The following is a 22,484-nucleotide window of genomic DNA, read 5'->3' on the forward strand; positions in this document are numbered from 1 at the left end:
GATGATGATGATGATGATGATGAGTGCTTTTTCCCAGTGTGGCCCAGTGTGGCCTATCAGAGGAGACATCCAGATCCAGACAGCATCCACTCAGTCAGCCAGCCATTCTGGCTTCCTCTCAAATGACACCCTATTCCCTATGGGCCGTGATTAAAAGTAGTGCACTAAATAGAGTTCCATTTGGACACAGCCTCTCCCATTCAGTTTCACATTACTGAGGTCATCAGGCCCATTCTACTCAAATGGAGAGGAAATGATTTACGTTTTATTAATTTAACTAGAAAAGTCAGTTAAGAACAAATTCTCATTTACAATGACCAAACCCTACCCCGGACGACACTGGGCCAATTGTGCACCGCCCTATGGGTCTCCCAATCACGGCCAGTTGTGATACAGCCTGGAATTGAACCAGGGTCTGTAGTGACAGCACTAGAACTGAGATGCTGCGCCACTCGGGAGCCCAATTATATCTATATATGTGGGAAATTGAATGGGAATTTCACCAGCAATGATCAGATGTTAGAATGAAGGGTTATTGAATGGTCCATTGGACACAAACTCACTACAAACAGTTCTCCTGCGGACCCCAGGGGTAATTATGGTGGGACGACCTCTTATCTCATAGAGATGTACCAGAGGGCTAATATCCGGCTCGGGTCGTCTTTGGAGAATGGAGATAGCACAGACAGCGCCATTGAGGGCTGAAACAGGCTTTGGGCCAAGTCCTCTATCCAACTCTATGGTTCCACTTTGCACTTTCTGCCGTCCATAAAAACTGTCATGATGTCATTCTTGGGTTGATCTGTGTTTTGACTAACTACTGTCTGTCTGTCTGTCTGTCTGTCTGTCTGTCTGTCTGTCTGTCTGTCTGTCTGTCTGTCTGTCTGTCTGTCTGTCTGTCTGTCTGTCTGTCTGTCTGTCTGTCTGTCTGTCTGTCTGTCTGTCTGTCTGTCTGTCTGTCTGTCTGTCTGTCTGTCTGTCTGTCTGTCTGTCTGTCTGTCTGTCTGTCTGTCTGTCTGTCTGTCTGTCTGTCTGTTATCCTGCTCAAGTGTTACTGATGATGGCCATTAGAATGTGCTGATGACTGATACTTGAACAGAAGAGTAATGAACTGACCGGTGCTGTCAACTGTCTGTAGGTGTACATAGCCACGTTTGCAGTGTCGGGGTACGCGTCCAGCTACCACCGAGCGGGAGGGAAGCCCTTCAACCCGGTCCTGGGGGAGACCTATGAGTGTGACCGCCCCGACAAGGGCCTCCGATTTGTAGCAGAACAGGTACTGTACACAGACCCACATGTCCTAAATATGACCTGGAAGTATTTGTCCCACATCTGAATAATTCATAGGGTTTGATCCATCAAGTACAAGCCTGCCATTCTTTATCTCTGTTCTCAGGTCAGCCATCACCCACCTATATCAGCATGCCACGCTGACTCTAAAAACTACATATTCTGGCAAGGTAAGTCAACACCATGGTCCTCTACAAACTATTACCCTTTCACCTGATATTCACCCTTTCACCTGATATTCACCCTTTCACCTGATACTCACCCTTTCACCTGATACTCACTTTTACCTGATACTCACCCTTTCACCTGATATTCACCCTTTCACCTGATACTCACCCTTTCACCTGATACACACCCTTTCACCTGATACTCACCCTTTCACCTGATACTCACCCTTTCACCTGATACTCACCCTTTCACCTGATACTCACCCTTTCACCTGATACACACCCTTTCACCTGACAACAGACACTGGGTTTATAACTAGGGGCAAGAGATTTTCCTGACCACGCGGATCACTGGTCTTAACCATACCAGCTATTACAGCTAGTCTAAAGCTTTAGGCCCTAACCAACCATACCAGCTATTAGTCTAAAGCTGGAGTCCCTAACCAACCATACCAGCTATTAGTCTAAAGCTGGAGTCCCTAACCAACCATACCAGCTATTAGTCTAAAGCTGGAGTCCCTAACCAACCATACCAGCTATTAGTCTAAAGCTGGAGTCCCTAACCAACCATACCAGCTATTAGTCTAAAGCTGGAGGCCCTAACCAACCATACCAGCTATTAGTCTAAAGCTGGAGTCCCTAACCAACCATACCAGCTATTAGTCTAAAGCTGGAGGCCCTAACCAACCATACTAGCTATTAGTCTAAAGCTGGAGGCACTAACCAACCAAACCAGCTATTAGTCTAAAGCTGGAGGCCCTAACCAACCATACTAGCTATTAGTCTAAAGCTGGAGTCCCTAACCAACCATACTAGCTATTAGTCTAAAGCTGGAGTCCCCAACCAACCATACCAGCTATTAGTCTAAAGCTGGAGTCCCTAACCAACCATACTAGCTATTAGTCTAAAGCTGGAGTCCCCAACCAACCATACCAGCTATTAGTCTAAAGCTGGAGGCCCTAACCAACCATACTAGCTATTAGTCTAAAGCTGGAGTCCCTAACCAACCATACTAGCTATTAGTCTAAAGCTGGAGTCCCCAACCAACCATACCAGCTATTAGTCTAAAGCTGGAGTCCCCAACCAACCATACCAGCTATTAGTCTAAAGCTGGAGTCCCTAACCAACCATACCAGCTATTAGTCTAAAGCTGGAGTCCCTAACCAACCAAACCAGCTATTAGTCTAAAGCTGGAGTCCCTAACCAACCATACCAGCTATTAGTCTAAAGCTGGAGTCCCCAACCAACCATACCAGCTATTAGTCTAAAGCTGGAGTCCCTAACCAACCATACCAGCTATTAGTCTAAAGCTGGAGTCCCCAACCAACCATACCAGCTATTAGTCTAAAGCTGGAGTCCCCAACCAACCATACCAGCTATTAGTCTAAAGCTGGAGTCCCTAACCAACCAAACCAGCTATTAGTCTAAAGCTGGAGGCCCTAACCAACCATACTAGCTATTAGTCTAAAGCTGGAGTCCCTAACCAACCATACCAGCTATTAGTCTAAAGCTGGAGTCCCCAACCAACCATACCAGCTATTAGTCTAAAGCTGGAGTCCCTAACCAACCATACCAGCTATTAGTCTAAAGCTGGAGTCCCCAACCAACCATACCAGCTATTAGTCTAAAGCTGGAGTCCCCAACCAACCATACCAGCTATTAGTCTAAAGCTGGAGTCCCTAACCAACCATACCAGCTATTAGTCTAAAGCTGGAGGCCCTAACCAACCATACTAGCTATTAGTCTAAAGCTGGAGTCCCTAACCAACCATACCAGCTATTAGTCTAAAGCTGGAGTCCCCAACCAACCATACCAGCTATTAGTCTAAAGCTGGAGTCCCTAACCAACCATACTAGCTATTAGTCTAAAGCTGGAGTCCCTAACCAACCATACCAGCTATTAGTCTAAAGCTGGAGTCCCTAACCAACCATACTAGCTATTAGTCTAAAGCTGGAGTCCCTAACCAACCATACCAGCTATTAGTCTAAAGCTGGAGTCCCCAACCAACCATACCAGCTATTAGTCTAAAGCTGGAGGCCCTAACCAACCATACTAGCTATTAGTCTAAAGCTGGAGTCCCTAACCAACCATACCAGCTATTAGTCTAAAGCTGGAGTCCCCAACCAACCATACCAGCTATTAGTCTAAAGCTGGAGGCCCTAACCAACCATACTAGCTATTAGTCTAAAGCTGGAGTCCCTAACCAACCATACCAGCTATTAGTCTAAAGCTGGAGTCCCCAACCAACCATACCAGCTATTAGTCTAAAGCTGGAGGCCCTAACCAACCATACTAGCTATTAGTCTAAAGCTGGAGTCCCTAACCAACCATACCAGCTATTAGTCTAAAGCTGGAGTCCCCAACCAACCATACCAGCTATTAGTCTAAAGCTGGAGGCCCTAACCAACCATACTAGCTATTAGTCTAAAGCTGGAGTCCCTAACCAACCATACCAGCTATTAGTCTAAAGCTGGAGTCCCCAACCAACCATACCAGCTATTAGTCTAAAGCTGGAGGCCCTAACCAACCATACTAGCTATTAGTCTAAAGCTGGAGGCTGTTCCTCTTGGATGCACTAACCCTGCTGTTGTCTTTCCTGTGACGTCTTTAGACATAAGGTGGAAAAACAAGTTCTGGGGGAAGTCTATGGAAATAGTTCCTGTGGGCACCACCCATGTGATGCTGCCAGGGTGAGTGCTTTACGGTCCCTCTCAATCTCACTCTACCAGACCACCCTTACTGACCAACTAGTCACTACATCCATGGTCCAACCAGACCACCCTTACTGACCAACTAGCCACTGTCTCCATGGTCCCACCAGACCCCCCTTACTGACCAACTAGTCACTACATCCATGGTCCAACCAGACCACCCTTACTGACCAACTAGCCACTACATCCATGTTCCAACCAGACCCCCCTTACTGACCAACTAGCCACTACATCCATGGTCCAACCAGACCCCCCCTTACTGACCAACTAGCCACTACATCCATGGTCCAACCAGACCCCCCTTACTGACCAACTAGCCACTGTCTCCATGGTCCAACCAGACCCCCTTACTGACCAACTAGCCACTGTCTCCATGGTCCAACCAGACCCCCTTACTGACCAACTAGCCACTGTCTCCATGGTCCAACCAGACCCCCCTTACTGACCAACTAGCCACTACATCCATGGTCCAACCAGACCACACTTACTGACCAACTAGCCACTACATCCATGGTCCCACCAGACCCCCCTTACTGACCAACTAGCCACTGTCTCCATGGTCCAACCAGACACCCCTTACTGACCAACTAGCCACTACATCCATGGTCCCAACAGACCCCCCTTACTGACCAACTAGCCACTGTCTCCATGGTCCCACCAGACCCCCTTACTGACCAACTAGCCACTACATCCATGGTCCCACCAGACCCCCTTACTGACCAACTAGCCACTACATCCATAGTCCAACCAGACACCCCTTACTGACCAACTAGCCACTGTCTCCATGGTCCAACCAGACCCCCCTTACTGACCAACTAGCCACTACATCCATGGTCCAACCAGACCCCCCTTACTGACCAACTAGCCACTACATCCATGGTTCAACCAGACCCCCAAACCTGTTTGTCAATGTCCAGATATCACTCAAATAGATAATAGACTGATAATAGACTGATAGACTGATGATAGACTGATAATATAGACTGATAATGGATTGATAGAGACTGATGATAGAATGATAGTCTGATAATATACGGATAATAGACTGATAACAGACTGATAACAGACTGATAATAGACTGATAGTAGACTGATAGTAGACTGATAACAAACTGATAAGACTGATAATAGACTGATGATAGACTGATAATATAGACTGATAATGGATTGATAGAGACTGATGATAGAATGATAGTCTGATAATAGACTGATAATAGACTGATAACTGATTGATAATATTCTGATATACTGATAATAGACTGATAGTAGACTGATAACAGACTGATAACATACTGATAGTATAGTAATACGACTGATAACGGACTGATAAAGACTGATAGACTGATAACAGACTGATAATAGACGGATAACAGACTGATAATAGACTGATATACTGATAATAGACTGATAACAGACTGATATACTGATAATAGACTGATAGTAGGCTGATAACAGACTGATAACAGACTGATAATAGATGGATAACAGACTGATAACAAACTAATAACAGACTGATAATAGACTGATAATAGACTGATAATAGACTGATAATAGACTGATATACTGATAATAGACTGATAATAGACGGATAACAGACTGATAACAGACTGATAACAGACTGATAATAGACTGATAACAGACTGATAATAGACTGATAACAGACTGATAACAAACTAATAACAGACTGATAATAGACTGATAATAGACGGATAACAGACTGATAATAGACGGATAATATAGACGGATAACAGACTGATAACAAACTGATAACAGACTGATAACAAACTGATAACAGACTGATAATAGACGGATAACAGACTATTAACAGACTGATAATAGACTGATAACAGACTGATAACAGACTGATAATAGACTGATAACAGACTGATAACAGACTGATAATAGACTGATAACAGACTGATAATAGACTGATAACAGACTGATAACAGACTGATAATAGACTGATAACAGACTGATAACAGACTGATAATAGACTGATAATAGACGGATAACAGACTGATAACAGACTGATAACAGACTGATAATAGACTGATAACAGACTGATAATAGACTGATAACAGACTGATAACAAACTAATAACAGACTGATAATAGACTGATAATAGACGGATAACAGACTGATAATAGACGGATAATATAGACGGATAACAGACTGATAACAAACTGATAACAGACTGATAACAAACTGATAACAGACTGATAATAGACGGATAACAGACTATTAACAGACTGATAATAGACTGATAACAGACTGATAGCAAACTAATAACAGACTGATAACAGACTGATAATAGACTGATATACTGATAATAGACGGATAACAGACTGATAATAGACTGATAACAGACTGATAACAGACTGATAATAGACTGATAACAGACTGATAACAAACTGATAATAGACTGATAATAGACGGATAACAGACTGATAATAGATGGATAATATAGACGGATAACAGACTGATAACAGACTGATAACAGACTGATAATAGACGGATAACAGACTGATAACAAACTGATAACAGACTGATAATAGACTGATAATAGACTGATAATAGACGGATAACAGACTGATAATAGACTGATAACAGACTGATAACAGACTGATAATAGACTGATAACAGACTGATAATAGACTGATAACAGACTGATAATAGACTGATAAACTGATTTAATTCTATTAAAGGTACTTTTGTTGTTTTATACAGTGACCTGCGTCTTATCTCATGCGCACACACACACACACACACACACACACACACACACACACACACACACACACACACACACACACACACACACACACACACACACACACACACACACACACTGAAACACAAACCTATTGTGACACGCCCTCTCCCCGTCCTGCAGGTTTGGGGACCACTATGAGTGGAACAAGGTCACGTCCTGCATCCACAACATCCTGAGTGGGCAGCGCTGGATAGAACACTACGGAGAGATCTCCATCAGGAACACCAGCACTGATATCTGCCAGTGTAAGGTCACCTTCATCAAGGTGAGAGACGGGGGGGTGTATAAACCGGAGGGGATATTCCACCTGTTTAACCTGATATTTAGAGCAGTCAGTATCTGGGTGTGTGAGTCCCCCCTGGCCATGGCAGTAATAAAGCTGCTTTTCAGTGAGAGATATCCAGCCACTCTCCAGTCTAACTGGACACTGGAAAGCTACAAGTGTCGTGGAGAATCGGATCAAATAAAACGCATTACAGAACTTGTGAAATCAATTCGGCTTTTAATACAAGAGTATAGCAAGCCGGGATGGTCCGTGGAACACACCGCTTTTCCAGAGCCCGGGCTCCAGTATTTATCCACATATTGCATATGAGCCCATCCCACATGCAAAATGAGTTTACATTCCAATCTGTGCATCCTGCTTGTTCAGCTCAATTAACGCCCCATACCTGCTTTCCATCAGATTATAAGGATGACAAGACCCTTACTGTTCCTGCACTTAACTAAATGCATTCTTTTGTTTGTGTATTATCTAAGATCAGCAGACTGTGTCTCCTCAGTTTCTAGCGTGTCCAGCTATACTAAAAATACTATACATTCCTCTATTTTACAGCCCTATGTTTTGGCTCTGCACTTAGCTCAATATGTTCCTAAAAATATGCGAACTATGTCTATTGGTCATCAGTTAGTCATTTGACTGACCCCCTCCTTTGTATATCCCTCTGGCCTTGGTATGTCCAGCTATCCTAGCACCTGTGTCACCTTCCCTTCATGTAGTCTGTTTTTAGTGTTCAGCTATTCTATACATCTTATGCATTTGTCTATGTGTTATATTTGCTCCCACACAAGCTGAGTGGAAATGCTTCTTTATAAGTGATGCGGATTGGTGAAAGGGTTGTTAAAAGCTTAAATTAGTCAAAACTTTGTTACACACACACACACACACACACTCTCTGAGGAGTTGAAAGGTCTACTGCAGTGTAGAAGGATGCCAGGTCAAGACTTATTATACAATATAACCTCTCCTCTCTCCTCTCTCCTCTCTCCTCTCTCCTCTTTCCTCTCTCCTCTCTCCTCTCTCCTCTCTCCTCTCTCCTCTTTCCTCTCTCCTCTCTCCTCTCTCCTCTTTCCTCTCTCCTCTCTCCTCTCTCCTCTCTCCTCTTTCCTCTCTCCTCTCTCCTCTCTCCTCTCTCCTCTCTCCTCTTTCCTCTCTCCTCTCTCCTCTCTCCTCTTTCCTCTCTCCTCTCTCCTCTCCTCTTTCCTCTCTCCTCTCCCCTCTCCCCTCTCCTCTCTCATCTCTCCTCTCACCCCTCTCCTCTTTCCTGTCCTCTACTGTCCTGTCCTCTCCTCTCTCCTGTCCTCTCCTGTCCTCTACGATGCTGTCCTCTCCTCTTTCCTCTCTCCTCTCCACTCTCCCCTCTCCTCTCTCATCTATACCCTCTCTCCTCTCCCCACTCCTCTTTCCCCTCTCCCCTCTATCCTATCTCATCTCTCCTCTCATCTCTCCTCTTTCTCCTCTCATCTCTCTCTCATCTCTCCTCTCACCCCTCTTATCTCTCCCCTCTCTCCTCTTTCCTCTCTCATCTCTCTCCTTTCTCCTCTCCTCTCTTCTCCTGTCCCCTCATCTCCTCAGTGGTTCTCATTGTAAACTACTGTACTCTACTGGTTCAGTATGTTGCGTTTGAACATATATAACTCAACACTGCCATCTACTGGCTGGTATATGAAGATGAAAATAAAGATCTATTATGACTCTTCTTACCCAGAGTGACTCATAGATCGGAACCCTATTCCCTATACACTCTTAGAAAAAGGGTTTCAAAGGGTTCTTCAGCTTTCCCCATAGGAGAACCCTTTTTGGTTCTAGGTAGAACCCTTTTGGGTTCCAGGTTGAACCCTTTTGGGTTCCAGGTAGAACCCTTTTTGGTTCTAGGTAGAACCCTTTTGGGTTCCAGGTTGAACCCTTTTGGGTTCTATGTAAAACCCTCTGTGGAAATGGAACCATGGAACCAAAAAGGGTTCTCCTATGGGGACAGCCGAAGAACCCTTTAAGGTTCTAGATAGTCAATTTTTTCTAAGTAATATTTTGGCCAGGGCTTGATATTCAATAACAATGTTTTGCATTCCTCCCTGTGTACAGGCCAAGTACTGGAACTCAAGTGTTAACGAGGTGGAGGGCACCATCACAGACCACAAGGGGAAGGTCATCCACAGACTGTTTGGGAAGTGGAATGAGGGGGTGTACTGTGGAGACCCCCCCTCTGCCACCTGCATCTGGAGAGCCAGTATGTATGATTGTACTAACAGCCTGAACCTGTTATACTGAGCCCAGTGTCTTGACCAACACATGTTACAGATCAGGGCTTTACATGTTGAGCCCAGTGTCTTGACCAACACATGTTACACATCAGGGCTTTACATGTTGAGCCCAGTGTCTTGACCTACACATGCTACAGATCAGGGCTTTACATGTTGAGCCCAGTGTCTTGACCTACACATGTTACAGATCAGGGCTTTACATGTTGAGCCCAGTGTCTTGACCTACACATGTTACAGATCAGGGCTTTACATGTTGAGCCCAGTGTCTTGACCTACACATGCTACAGATCAGGGATTTACATGTTGAGCCCAGTGTCTTGACCTACACATGTTACAGATCAGGGCTTTACATGTTGAGCCCAGTGTCTTGACCTACACATGCTACAGATCAGGGATTTACATGTTGAGCCCAGTGTCTTGACCTACACATGCTACACATCAGGGCTTTACATGTTGAGCCCAGTGTCTTGACCTACACATGCTACAGATCAGGGCTTTACATGTTGAGCCCAGTGTCTTGACCTACACATGCTACAGATCAGGGCTTTACATGTTGAGCCCAGTGTCTTGACCTACACATGCTACACATCAGGGCTTTACATGTTGAGCCCAGTGTCTTGACCTACACATGCTACAGATCAGGGCTTTACATGTTGAGCCCAGTGTCTTGACCTACACATGCTACAGATCAGGGATTTACATGTTGAGCCCAGTGTCTTGACCTACACATGCTACACATCAGGGCTTTACATGTTGAGCCCAGTGTCTTGACCTACACATGCTACAGATCAGGGCTTTACATGTTGAGCCCAGTGTCTTGACCTACACATGCTACAGATCAGGGCTTTACATGTTGAGCCCAGTGTCTTGACCTACACATGCTACAGATCAGGGCTTTACATGTTGAGCCCAGTGTCTTGACCTACACATGCTACACATCAGGGCTTTACATGTTGAGCCCAGTGTCTTGACCTACACATGCTACAGATCAGGGCTTTACATGTTGAGCCCAGTGTCTTGACCTACACATGCTACAGATCAGGGCTTTACATGTTGAGCCCAGTGTCTTCACCTACACATGCTACAGATCAGGGCTTTACATGTTGAGCCCAGTGTCTTGACCTACACATGTTACAGATCAGGGCTTTACATGTTGAGCCCAGTGTCTTGACCTACACATGCTACACATCAGGGCTTTACATGTTGAGCCCAGTGTCTTGACCTACACATGCTACAGATCAGGGCTTTACATGTTGAGCCCAGTGTCTTGACCTACACATGCTACAGATCAGGGCTTTACATGTTGAGCCCAGTGTCTTCACCTACACATGCTACAGATCAGGGCTTTACATGTTGAGCCCAGTGTCTTGACCTACACATGCTACAGATCAGGGCTTTACATGTTGAGCCCAGTGTCTTGACCTACACATGCTACAGATCAGGGCTTTACATGTTGAGCCCAGTGTCTTCACCTACACATGCTACAGATCAGGGCTTTACATGTTGAGCCCAGTGTCTTGACCTACACATGCTACAGATCAGGGCTTTACATGTTGAGCCCAGTGTCTTGACCTACACATGCTACAGATCAGGGCTTTACATGTTGAGCTCAGTGTCTTGACCTACACATGTTACAGATCAGGGCTTTACATGTTGAGCCCAGTGTCTTGACCTACACATGCTACAGATCAGGGCTTTACATGTTGAGCCCAGTGTCTTGACCTACACATGCTACAGATCAGGGCTTTACATGTTGAGCCCATCAGTTGGAAGTATTCATACGTTTCTTATCCGTACAGTTGATTTATCTTTATATCTTGATTTCTACTAGTAGATACAGTGCAGATCCCTTGTGTCTTTATCTTGATTTCTACTAGTAGATACAGTTCAGACCTCTTGTGTCTTTATCTTGATTTCTACTAGTAGATACAGTTCAGACCCCTTGTGTCTTTATCTTGATTTCTACTAGTAGATACAGTTCAGACCCCTTGTGTCTTTATCTTGATTTCTACTAGTAGATACAGTTCAGACCTCTTGTGTCTTTATCTTGATTTCTACTAGTAGATACAGTTCAGACCTCTTGTGTCTTTATCTTGATTTCTACTAGTAGATACAGTTCAGAGCCCTTGTGTCTTTATCTTGATTTCTACTAGTAGATACAGTTCAGACCCCTTGTGTCTTTATCTTGATTTCTACTAGTAGATACAGTTCAGACCCCTTGTGTCTTTATCTTGATTTCTAATAGTAGATACAGTTCAGACCCCTTGTGTCTTTATCTTGATTTCTAATAGTAGATACAGTTCAGACCCCTTGTGTCTTTATCTTGATTTCTACTAGTAGATACAGTTCAGACCCCTTGTGTCTTTATCTTGATTTCTACTAGTAGATACAGTTCAGAGCCCTTGTGTCTTTATCTTGATTTCTACTAGTAGATACAGTTCAGAGCCCTTGTGTCTTTATCTTGATTTCTACTAGTAGATACAGTTCAGACCCCTTGTGTCTTTATCTTGATTTCTACTAGTAGATACAGTTCAGAGCCCTTGTGTCTTTATCTTGATTTCTACTAGTAGATACAGTTCAGAGCCCTTGTGTCTTTATCTTGATTTCTACTAGTAGATACAGTTCAGAGCCCTTGTGTCTTTATCTTGATTTCTACTAGTAGATACAGTTCAGACCCCTTGTGTCTTTATCTTCATTTCTACTAGTAGATACAGTTCAGATCCCTTGTCTTTTTCCACTTTTTGTTACGTTACAGCCTTATTCTAAAATGAATGAAATAGTTTTCCCCCACATTAATCTACACATAATACACCATAATGACAAAGCAAAAACACTTATTTTATTGTTATTATTTTCTTTCTACAAAAATTGGAACTGAAATATCACATTTACATAATTCCTTTTCTTGTCCATATAGTCTATTTTGAAATGTATCTCTGTATCTTTATTTATACCAGTAAATATCTTAGAAAAATATGTGTCTGAAGCTAAACAATATTAATATACTATAAGTAAAAAGTAAAAGGGAAAATCACCCAGTAAAAGTCTTAACCGTATTTGGTTCTAAATATAATTAAGTATGTAAATGTAATTTATCTAATATACTTAAATATCAATAGTAAAAGTATAAATCATAAAATTCCTTACATTAAGCAAACCAGAGGGCACAATATTCTTGTTTTTTTCTTTGCGGATAGCCAGGGTGACACTCCAACACTCAGACATCATCTGAAAACAAAGCATGTTTGTCCCCCAGATCAGAGGCAGTAGGGATGACCAGGAATGTTCTCTGTTTAGTGAGTCCTCCAGATCAGAGGCAGTAGGGATGACCAGGAATGTTCTCTGTTTAGTGAGTCCCCCAGATCAGAGGCAGTAGGGATGACCAGGGATGTTCTCTGTTTAGTGAGTCCCCCAGATCAGAGGCAGTAGGGATGACCAGGGATGTTCTCTGTTTAGTGAGTCCCCCAGATCAGAGGCAGTACGGATGACCAGGGATGTTCTCTGTTTAGTGAGTCCCCCAGATCAGAGGCAGTAGGGATGACCAGGGATGTTCTCTGTTTAGTGAGTCCTCCAGATCAGAGGCAGTAGGGATGACCAGGAATGTTCTCTGTTTAGTGAGTCCCCCAGATCAGAGGCAGTACGGATGACCAGGGATGTTCTCTGTTTAGTGAGTCCTCCAGATCAGAGGCAGTAGGGATGACCAGGGATGTTCTCTGTTTAGTGAGTCCCCCAGATCAGAGGCAGTAGGGATGACCAGGGATGTTCTCTGTTTAGTGAGTCCTCCAGATCAGAGGCAGTAGGGATGACCAGGTATGTTCTCTGTTTAGTGAGTCCCCCAGATCAGAGGCAGTAGGGATGACCAGGGATGTTCTCTGTTTAGTGAGTCCCCCAGATCAGAGGCAGTAGGGATGACCAGGGATGTTCTCTGTTTAGTGAGTCCCCCAGATCAGAGGCAGTAGGGATGACCAGGGATGTTCTCTGTTTAGTGAGTCCCCCAGATCAGAGGCAGTAGGGATGACCAGGGATGTTCTCTGTTTAGTGAGTCCTCCAGATCAGAGGCAGTAGGGATGACCAGGTATGTTCTCTGTTTAGTGAGTCCCCCAGATCAGAGGCAGTAGGATGACCAGGGATGTTCTCTGTTTAGTGAGTCCCCCAGATCAGAGGCAGTAGTGATGACCAGGGATGTTCTCTGTTTAGTGAGTCCTCCAGATCAGAGGCAGTAGGATGACCAGGGATGTTCTCTGTTTAGTGAGTCCCCCAGATCAGAGGCAGTAGGGATGACCAGGGATGTTCTCTGTTTAGTGAGTCCCCCAGATCAGAGGCAGTAGGGATGACCAGGGATGTTCTCTTGATAAGTGTGAGAATTGGACCATTTTCTGTGCTACTAATCATTCAAAATATAACGACTACTTTCGGGTGTCAAACTAAAAGTTGCCAAAAATATAAATAGTGAAGTAAAGTACAGATACACAAAGTATTTTTACTTCAGTATTTTACACCACTGTTCCTTATTACATAAAAGGCATTCCTTACCCTGTAGTTTATAGAATCATCTCCCTGGGATGTAAAAGAGTGTCTCTGGTGTGTGTGTGTGTGTGTTCTCAGATGCCATGCCGGCTGACCACGAGCAGTACTACGGCTTCACTAAGTTTGCTATGGAGCTCAATGAGCTGGACCCTTCACTGAAACTGCTGCTGCCTCCCACAGACACCCGGCTACGGCTCGACCAGAGGTGAGAGACAGAGTGCTACTGTACAGTAACACACCGTTGTCTTAGCATGATGTAGGGACCAGCATGATTTAGAGACCAGCATGGTGTAGGGACCAGCATGGTGTAGGGACCAGCATGGTGTAGAGACCAGCATGGTGTAGGGACCAGCATGGTGTAGAGACCAGCATGGTGTAGAGACCAGCATGGTGTAGAGACCAGCATGGCGTAGGGATCAGCATGGCGTAGGGGCCCGCAGGGTGTAGGGACCAGCATGATTTAGAGACCAGCATGGTGTAGAGACCAGCATGGTGTAGAGACCAGCATGGTGTAGAGACCAGCATGGTGTAGGGACCAGCATGGCGTAGAGACCAGCATGGCGTAGAGACCAGCATGGTGTAGGGACCAGCATGGTGTAGAGACCAGCATGGTGTAGAGACCAGCATGGTGTAGAGACCAGCATGGTGTAGGGACCAGCATGGTGTAGAGACCAGCATGGCGTAGAGACCAGCATGGCGTAGGGACCAGCATGGTGTAGGGACCAGCATGGCGTAGGGACCAGCATGGTGTAGGGACCAGCATGGCATAGAGACCAGCATGGCGTAGGGACCAGCACGGCGTAGGGACCAGCATGGTGTAGGGACCAGCATGGTGTAGGGACCAGCACGGCGTAGGGACCAGCAGGGTGTAGAGACCAGCATGGCGTAGGGACCAGCAGGGTGTAGGGACCAGCAGGGTGTAGGGACCAGCACAGCGCAGGGACCAGCATGGCGTAGGGACCAGCAGACCAGCACGGTGTAGGGACCAGCAGGGCGTAGGGACCAGCAGGGTGTAGAGACCAGCACGGTGTAGGGACCAGCATGGTGTAGGGACCAGCACAGCGTAGGGACCAGCATGGTGTAGGGACCAGCAGACCAGCACGGTGTAGGGACCAGCAGGGTGTAGAGACCAGCACGGTGTAGGGACCAGCATGGTGTAGGGACCAGCACAGCGTAGGGACCAGCATGGTGTAGGGACCAGCAGACCAGCACGGTGTAGGGACCAGCAGGGCGTAGGGACCAGCAGGGTGTAGAGACCAGCACGGTGTAGGGACCAGCATGGTGTAGGGACCAGCAGACCAGCACGGTGTAGGGACCAGCAGGGCGTAGGGACCAGCAGGGTGTAGAGACCAGCACGGTGTAGGGACCAGCATGGTGTAGGGACCAGCATGGTGTAGGGACCAGCATGGTGTAGGGACCAGCATGATTTAGAGACCAGCATGGCGTAGAGACCAGCATGGTGTAGAGACCAGCATGGTGTAGGGACCAGCATGATTTAGAGACCAGCATGGCGTAGAGACCAGCATGGTGTAGAGACCAGCATGGTGTAGAGACCAGCATGGTGTAGAGACCAGCATGGCGTAACAATGTAGAAATGTGCATTTGGCAATACAGTTTCGTATTACAGTGATCAGTATTACACCATACACAGTGATGTATCACTGCATCAAATGACCATTATCACACCATACACAGTTGGGTTTGCTTTATTGTTTATCCAAATGAATCCATTTGTGTGTGTGTGTGTGTGTGTGTGTGTGTGTGTGTGTGTGTGTGTGTGTGTGTGTGTGTGTGTGTGTGTGTGTGTGTGTGTGTGTGTGTGTGTGTGTGTGTGTGTGTGTGTGTGTGTGTGTGTGTGTGTGTGTGTACCAGGCTGCTAGAGGAGGGCAACGTAGAGGCAGCAGAGGAACAGAAGCAGAAGATAGAACAGCAGCAGAGAGACAGACGCAGAGTCCTGGAGGAAAACACCATGACACATCAACCCACATTCTTCAGGTGAACTCCTACAGCTGGATACAGGGCGATGCCTAAACTGTCACGGACGTGGCCGTTTGACAGACAGGCTTTGAGCACTCTAGTACAAGGGTTCCCAACCTAGGGGTCGCGGGACATTCCTTGATTTGAGGGATTTTTTTTTTTTACTATACAGTATATGCTGTATTTATTTTTACAGATGAGCAATGGTATAAACCGACCTATAATGACACATAACTCTGCGATGCTAGAAACAAGTGGTAGACTCCCAGAGGAAGACACTGATGCACATGGGGTTATCTTTGTTTGGGAAGTCATCTGATACAATGTGAGATTCGGTTGCTATCAATTGATCTATTCACTTTTTGGCCCGATTCCGACTTTGGAAATGACACGTTTCTTACGCACACCTTTCCTATGCACTTCTCAGTACTTGGTATTGCCTTACGAAGGTGCGTAATGGGCTTTTGCGCGTGCTGAATAAATGTAATCCCATTTGCTGGCCAACACATTTTCTCGTGGAGTTTTCTGTGAGAAAGTTGATATGTTGAAATGTTTCAGTTTGCTGCCATATGACTGGTTTCACATTCGTCTCCAGTTATTATAATGTCAAATAGATCTAAAATAAGTGTCATTTATATTTACAATCCCCTCATCCAAACGGATTACTCATTTACCAAGCTCTAATCAATAGCTCTTATCAAGTACTCGTTTACCTAACTCTAATCAATAGCTCTTATCAAGTACTCGTTTACCTAGCTCTAATCAATAGCTCTTATCAAGTACTCGTTTACCTAGCTCTAATCAATAGCTCTTATCAAGTACTCGTTTACCTAGCTCTAATCAATAGCTCTTATCAAGTACTCGTTTACCTAGCTCTAATCAATAGCTCTTATCAAGTACTCGTTTACCTAGCTCTAATCAATAGCTCTTATCAAGTACTCGTTTACCTAGTTCTAATCAATAGCTCTGATCAAGTACTCGTTTACCTAGCTCTAATCAATAGCTCTTATCAAGTACTCGTTTACCTAGCTCTAATCAATAGCTCTTATAATATATATAATAATATATGCCATTTAGCAGACGCTTTTATCCAAAGCGACTTACAGTCATGTGTGCATACATTCTACGTATGGGTGGTCCCGGGGATCGAACCCACTACCCTGGCGTTACAAGCGCCATGCTCTACCAACTGAGCTACAGAAGGACCAAGCTTTAATCAATAGCTCTTATCAAGTACTCGTTTACCTAGCTCTAATCAATAGCTCTTATCAAGTACTCGTTTACCTAGCTCTAATCAATAGCTCTTATCAAGTACTCGTTTACCAAGCTCTAATCAATAGCTCTTATCAAGTACTCGTTTACCTAGCTCTAATCAATAGCTCTGATCAAGTACTCGTTTACCTAGTTCTAATCAATAGCTCTTATCAAGTACTCGTTTACCTAGCTCTAATCAATAGCTCTGATCAAGTACTCGTTTACCTAGCTTTAATCAATAGCTCTTATCAAGTACTCGTTTACCTAGCTCTAATCAATAGCTCTTATCAAGTACTCGTTTACCAAGCTCTAATCAATAGCTCTTATCAAGTACTCGTTTACCTAGCTCTAATCAATAGCTCTGATCAAGTACTCGTTTACCTAGTTCTAATCAATAGCTCTTATCAAGTACTCGTTTACCTAGCTCTAATCAATAGCTCTGATCAAGTACTCGTTTACCTAGTTCTAATCAATAGCTCTTATCAAGTACTCGTTTACCTAGCTCTAATCAATAGCTCTGATCAAGTTGTAAATTACAGTGCATGGAGAATGGTTCTTTTTTAATTGGAAAACAAAAGTAATCCGATGCTTTTTCCACTTGGAATCGGTAGGTTTGCTAGACCTTATTCATAGTTTCCTAGCGCGTAAAAGTGGTCAGAATCCTCCGTATCTGCAGACACACCTCTGCCACACCTTCATGCATTCAATCTCCACCCAAAACGAACATCACGCTATTCTCATGCTTCAGTTCAAGTTCAGATAATTACCTTCCATTTACTCGCGCTTAACTCAGGTCGGAATCGGGCCCTTTCTGTAAAAGAGAATACGTACAGTTAAATTGAGGGTTCATATAAATGATAACAATAAAACGTATTTGGTAGCAGAATAACATTGGGTCTAGACTTTATTTTTCTTATAAAGGGACCCTGTTCCACAGCTAAACTCCACCTGCATTTATTCCCACTGGGTTTATTAAAGCAATAAGGCAGGAGGAGGTGTGGTATATGGCCAATATACCACGGCTAAGGGCTGTTCTTATGCATGACACAACGTGCCTGGATACGGCCCTTAGCCGTGGTATATTGGCCATATACCACGGCTATGGGCTGTTCTTATGCATGACACAACGTGCCTGGATACAGCCCTTAGCCGTGGTATATTGGCCATGGTATATTGGAAAAATAATTGTTTTGTCATACCCGTGATATACGGTCTCATTTACCACGGATTTCAGCCAATCAGCATTCAAGGCTCGAACCACCCAGTTTATAACACAATATGGATGTACCTATATAGATGTACAAGTACCACAACAGACACACCAGTCATGTTACATGTCCATGGGAACATTAGGTTTCTCCATTTTCAGTAGCTGGTTCTCAGTTTCCATTCAGTTCTGTTGGCAAGCTTGTGAGTGTTGAAGGCATAGTTCAAAAACAGTCACATTTTTGTATTTTGTTCATTAGTCCACTGTTAATCCACAAAAATGTCAACAGTCAAGGTTTCAAGAAAGAGCACTTATAATAAAAAGCAAAAACGTGATGATGATGATGAGGCTGATGATGATGATGATGAGGCTGTGTTTTGCATCATGATCTTTTTGTTGTTGATTCTTTTTAGAAAGTATTTCATTATTCAGTTCAGGTAAAGAATATGTCTTTCTGTTGTCCACAGGAAATCAAAGGACGACACCTGGGTTAGCAACAACACTTACTGGGACCTGAGAAGGGATCCAGGCTTTTCCCACCTGGACTGTCCTGTGTTGTGGTGACCTGAGGAGGGAACCAGGCTATCCCCACCTGGACTGTCCTGTATTGGGGTGACCTGAGGAGGGAACCAGGCTATCACCACCTGGAATGTCCTGTGTTGTGATGACCTAAGGAGGGAACCAGGCTATCACCACCTGGACTGTCCTGTGTTGTGGTGACCTGAGGAGGGAACCAGGCTATCACCACCTGGACTGTCCTGCGTTGTGGTGACCTGAGGAGGGAACCAGGCTATCACCACCTGGACTGTCCTGTGTTGTGGTGACCTGAGGAGGGAACCAGGCTATCACCACCTGGACTGTCCTGTGTTGTGGTGACCTGAGGAGGGAACCAGGCTATCACCACCTGGACTGTCCTGTGTTGTGGTGACCTGAGGAGGGATCCAGGCTTTTCCCACCTGGACTGTCCTGTGTTGTGGTGACCTGAGGAGGGAACCAGGCTATCCCCACCTGGACTGTCCTGTATTGGGGTGACCTGAGGAGGGAACCAGGCTATCACCACCTGGAATGTCCTGTGTTGTGATGACCTAAGGAGGGAACCAGGCTATCACCACCTGGACTGTCCTGTGTTGTGGTGACCTGAGGAGGGAACCAGGCTATCACCACCTGGACTGTCCTGTGTTGTGGTGACCTGAGGAGGGAACCAGGCTATCACCACCTGGACTGTCCTGTGTTGTGGTGACCTGAGGAGGGAACCAGGCTATCACCACCTGGACTGTCCTGTGTTGTGGTGACCTGAGGAGGGAACCAGGCTATCACCACCTGGACTGTCCTGTGTTGTGGTGACCTGAGGAGGGAACCAGGCTATCACCACCTGGACTGTCCTGTGTTGTGGTGACCTGAGGAGGGAACCAGGCTATCACCACCTGGACTGTCCTGTGTTGTGGTGACCTGAGGCGGGAACCAGGCTATCACCTCCTGGACTGTCCTGTGTTGTGGTGACCTGAGGAGGGAACCAGGCTATCACCACCTGGACTGTCCTGTGTTGTGGTGACCTGAGGAGGGAACCAGGCTATCACCACCTGGACTGTCCTGTGTTGTGGTGACCTGAGGAGGGAACCAGGCTATCACCACCTGGACTGTCCTGTGTTGTGGTGACCTGAGGAGGGAACCAGGCTATCACCACCTGGACTGTCCTGTGTTGTGGTGACCTGAGGAGGGATCCAGGCTATCACCTCCTGGACTGTCCTGTGTTGTGGTGACCTGAGGAGGGAACCAGGCTATCACCACCTGGACTGTCCTGTGTTGTGGTGACCTGAGGAGGGAACCAGGCTATCACCACCTGGACTGTCCTGTGTTGTGGTGACCTGAGGAGGGAACCAGGCTATCACCACCTGGACTGTCCTGTGTCGTGGTGACCTGAGGAGGGATCCAGGCTATGACCACCTGGATTGTCCTGTGTTGTGGTGACCTGAGGAGGGAACCAGGCTATCACCACCTGGACTGTCCTGTGTTGTGGTGACCTTAGTGTGACTTTTGTGGCCACTGGTCACACACCTGAGTCATGTTTATTAGGCCCAGGACTGAAACAGGGAGGGACGACCTGAACGTGTCCAGTAAGAAACACTTGTTTGTTCAAAAGGCACCAAATGGAAGAAAACAGACTGCAACTTCCAGTCCAATAAGAAACTTTTTTTTTTCCAGTTGCAAAACGTTTTGCTACGGTGTGCACTTATGAACACGACCCTGTTTGGACTTCCTGTCTGTACTGTGACCCAGGCTGGCTCTGGGGGCTGGAGTCCTGCTGCTCTATCCGTCTCATTGGTTTTGCCTCAAATGGCACCCTATTCCCTACATAGTGTACTGCTTTTGACCAGAGCCCTGTGGGCCCAAGTAGTGCATCATACGCTAAAGGGAATAGGGCGCCATTTGGGACGTACGGTCATGCACATGTCCATCTACTGTCCATCATTCACATGTCCATCTACTGTCCATCATTACCATGTCCATCTACTATCCATCATTCACATGTCCATCTACTATCCATCATTCACATGTCCATCTACTGTCCATCATTCACATGTCCATCTACTGTCCATCATTCACATGTCCATCTACTGTCCATCATTCACATGTCCATCTACTGTCCATCATTCACATGTCCATCTACTATCCATCATTCACATGTCCATCTACTGTCCATCATTCACATGTCCATCTACTGTCCATCATTCACATGTCCATCTACTGTCCATCATTCACATGTCCATCTACTGTCCATCATTCACATGTCCATCTACTGTCCATCATTCACATGTCCATCTACTATCCATCATTCACATGTCCATCTACTGTCCATCATTCACATGTCCATCTACTGTCCATCATTCACATGTCCATCTACTATCCATCATTCACATGTCCATCTACTATCCATCATTCACATGTCCATCTACTATCCATCTACTATCCATCATTCACATGTCCATCTACTATCCATCATTCACATGTCCATCTACTATCCATCATTCACATGTCCATCTACTGTCCATCATTCACATGTCCATCTACTGTCCATCATTCACATGTCCATCTACTGTCCATCATTCACATGTCCATCTACTGTCCATCATTCACATGTCCATCTACTATCCATCATTCACATGTCCATCTACTATCCATCATTCACATGTCCATCTACTGTCCATCATTCACATGTCCATCTACTGTCCATCATTCACATGTCCATCTACTATCCATCATTCACATGTCCATCTACTGTCCATCATTCACATGTCCATCTACTGTCCATCATTCACATGTCCATCTACTATCCATCATTCACATGTCCATCTACTGTCCATCATTCACATGTCCATCTACTGTCCATCATTACCATGTCCATCTACTATCCATCTACTATCCATCATTCACATGTCCATCTACTATCCATCATTCACATGTCCATCTACTGTCCATCATTCACATGTCCATCTACTGTCCATCATTCACATGTCCATCTACTGTCCATCATTCACATGTCCATCTACTGTCCATCATTCACATGTCCATCTACTATCCATCATTCACATGTCCATCTACTGTCCATCATTCACATGTCCATCTACTGTCCATCATTCACATGTCCATCTACTGTCCATCATTCACATGTCCATCTACTGTCCATCATTCACATGTCCATCTACTGTCCATCATTCACATGTCCATCTACTATCCATCATTCACATGTCCATCTACTGTCCATCATTCACATGTCCATCTACTGTCCATCATTCACATGTCCATCTACTGTCCATCATTCACATGTCCATCTACTGTCCATCATTCACATGTCCATCTACTATCCATCATTCACATGTCCATCTACTGTCCATCATTCACATGTCCATCTACTGTCCATCATTCACATGTCCATCTACTATCCATCATTCACATGTCCATCTACTATCCATCATTCACATGTCCATCTACTATCCATCATTCACATGTCCATCTACTGTCCATCATTCACATGTCCAT

At 45.1% G+C, this 22,484-nt stretch overlaps 1 protein-coding gene across 1 annotated transcript in view; it reads left to right on the forward strand.

The window, feature by feature from the left end:
• Positions 1 to 20,863, forward strand: part of LOC124021230 (oxysterol-binding protein-related protein 3-like) — a 60,544-nt gene extending 39,681 nt beyond the window's left edge. The window contains exons 14-21 of the mRNA XM_046336580.1: positions 1,139 to 1,276; positions 1,397 to 1,460; positions 4,069 to 4,147; positions 7,061 to 7,205; positions 9,303 to 9,447; positions 14,087 to 14,213; positions 15,881 to 16,003; positions 18,914 to 20,863. Coding sequence (XP_046192536.1) covers positions 1,139 to 1,276; positions 1,397 to 1,460; positions 4,069 to 4,147; positions 7,061 to 7,205; positions 9,303 to 9,447; positions 14,087 to 14,213; positions 15,881 to 16,003; positions 18,914 to 19,010 — 918 coding nt within the window. The 3' untranslated portion in view covers positions 19,011 to 20,863. The remainder of the gene's footprint in view (positions 1 to 1,138; positions 1,277 to 1,396; positions 1,461 to 4,068; positions 4,148 to 7,060; positions 7,206 to 9,302; positions 9,448 to 14,086; positions 14,214 to 15,880; positions 16,004 to 18,913) is intronic.
• Positions 20,864 to 22,484: the final 1,621 nt, after the last annotated feature.

This window comes from Oncorhynchus gorbuscha, unplaced genomic scaffold (genome assembly GCF_021184085.1).
Source record: "Oncorhynchus gorbuscha isolate QuinsamMale2020 ecotype Even-year unplaced genomic scaffold, OgorEven_v1.0 Un_scaffold_1094, whole genome shotgun sequence".
Lineage (NCBI taxonomy): Eukaryota > Metazoa > Chordata > Actinopteri > Salmoniformes > Salmonidae > Oncorhynchus > Oncorhynchus gorbuscha.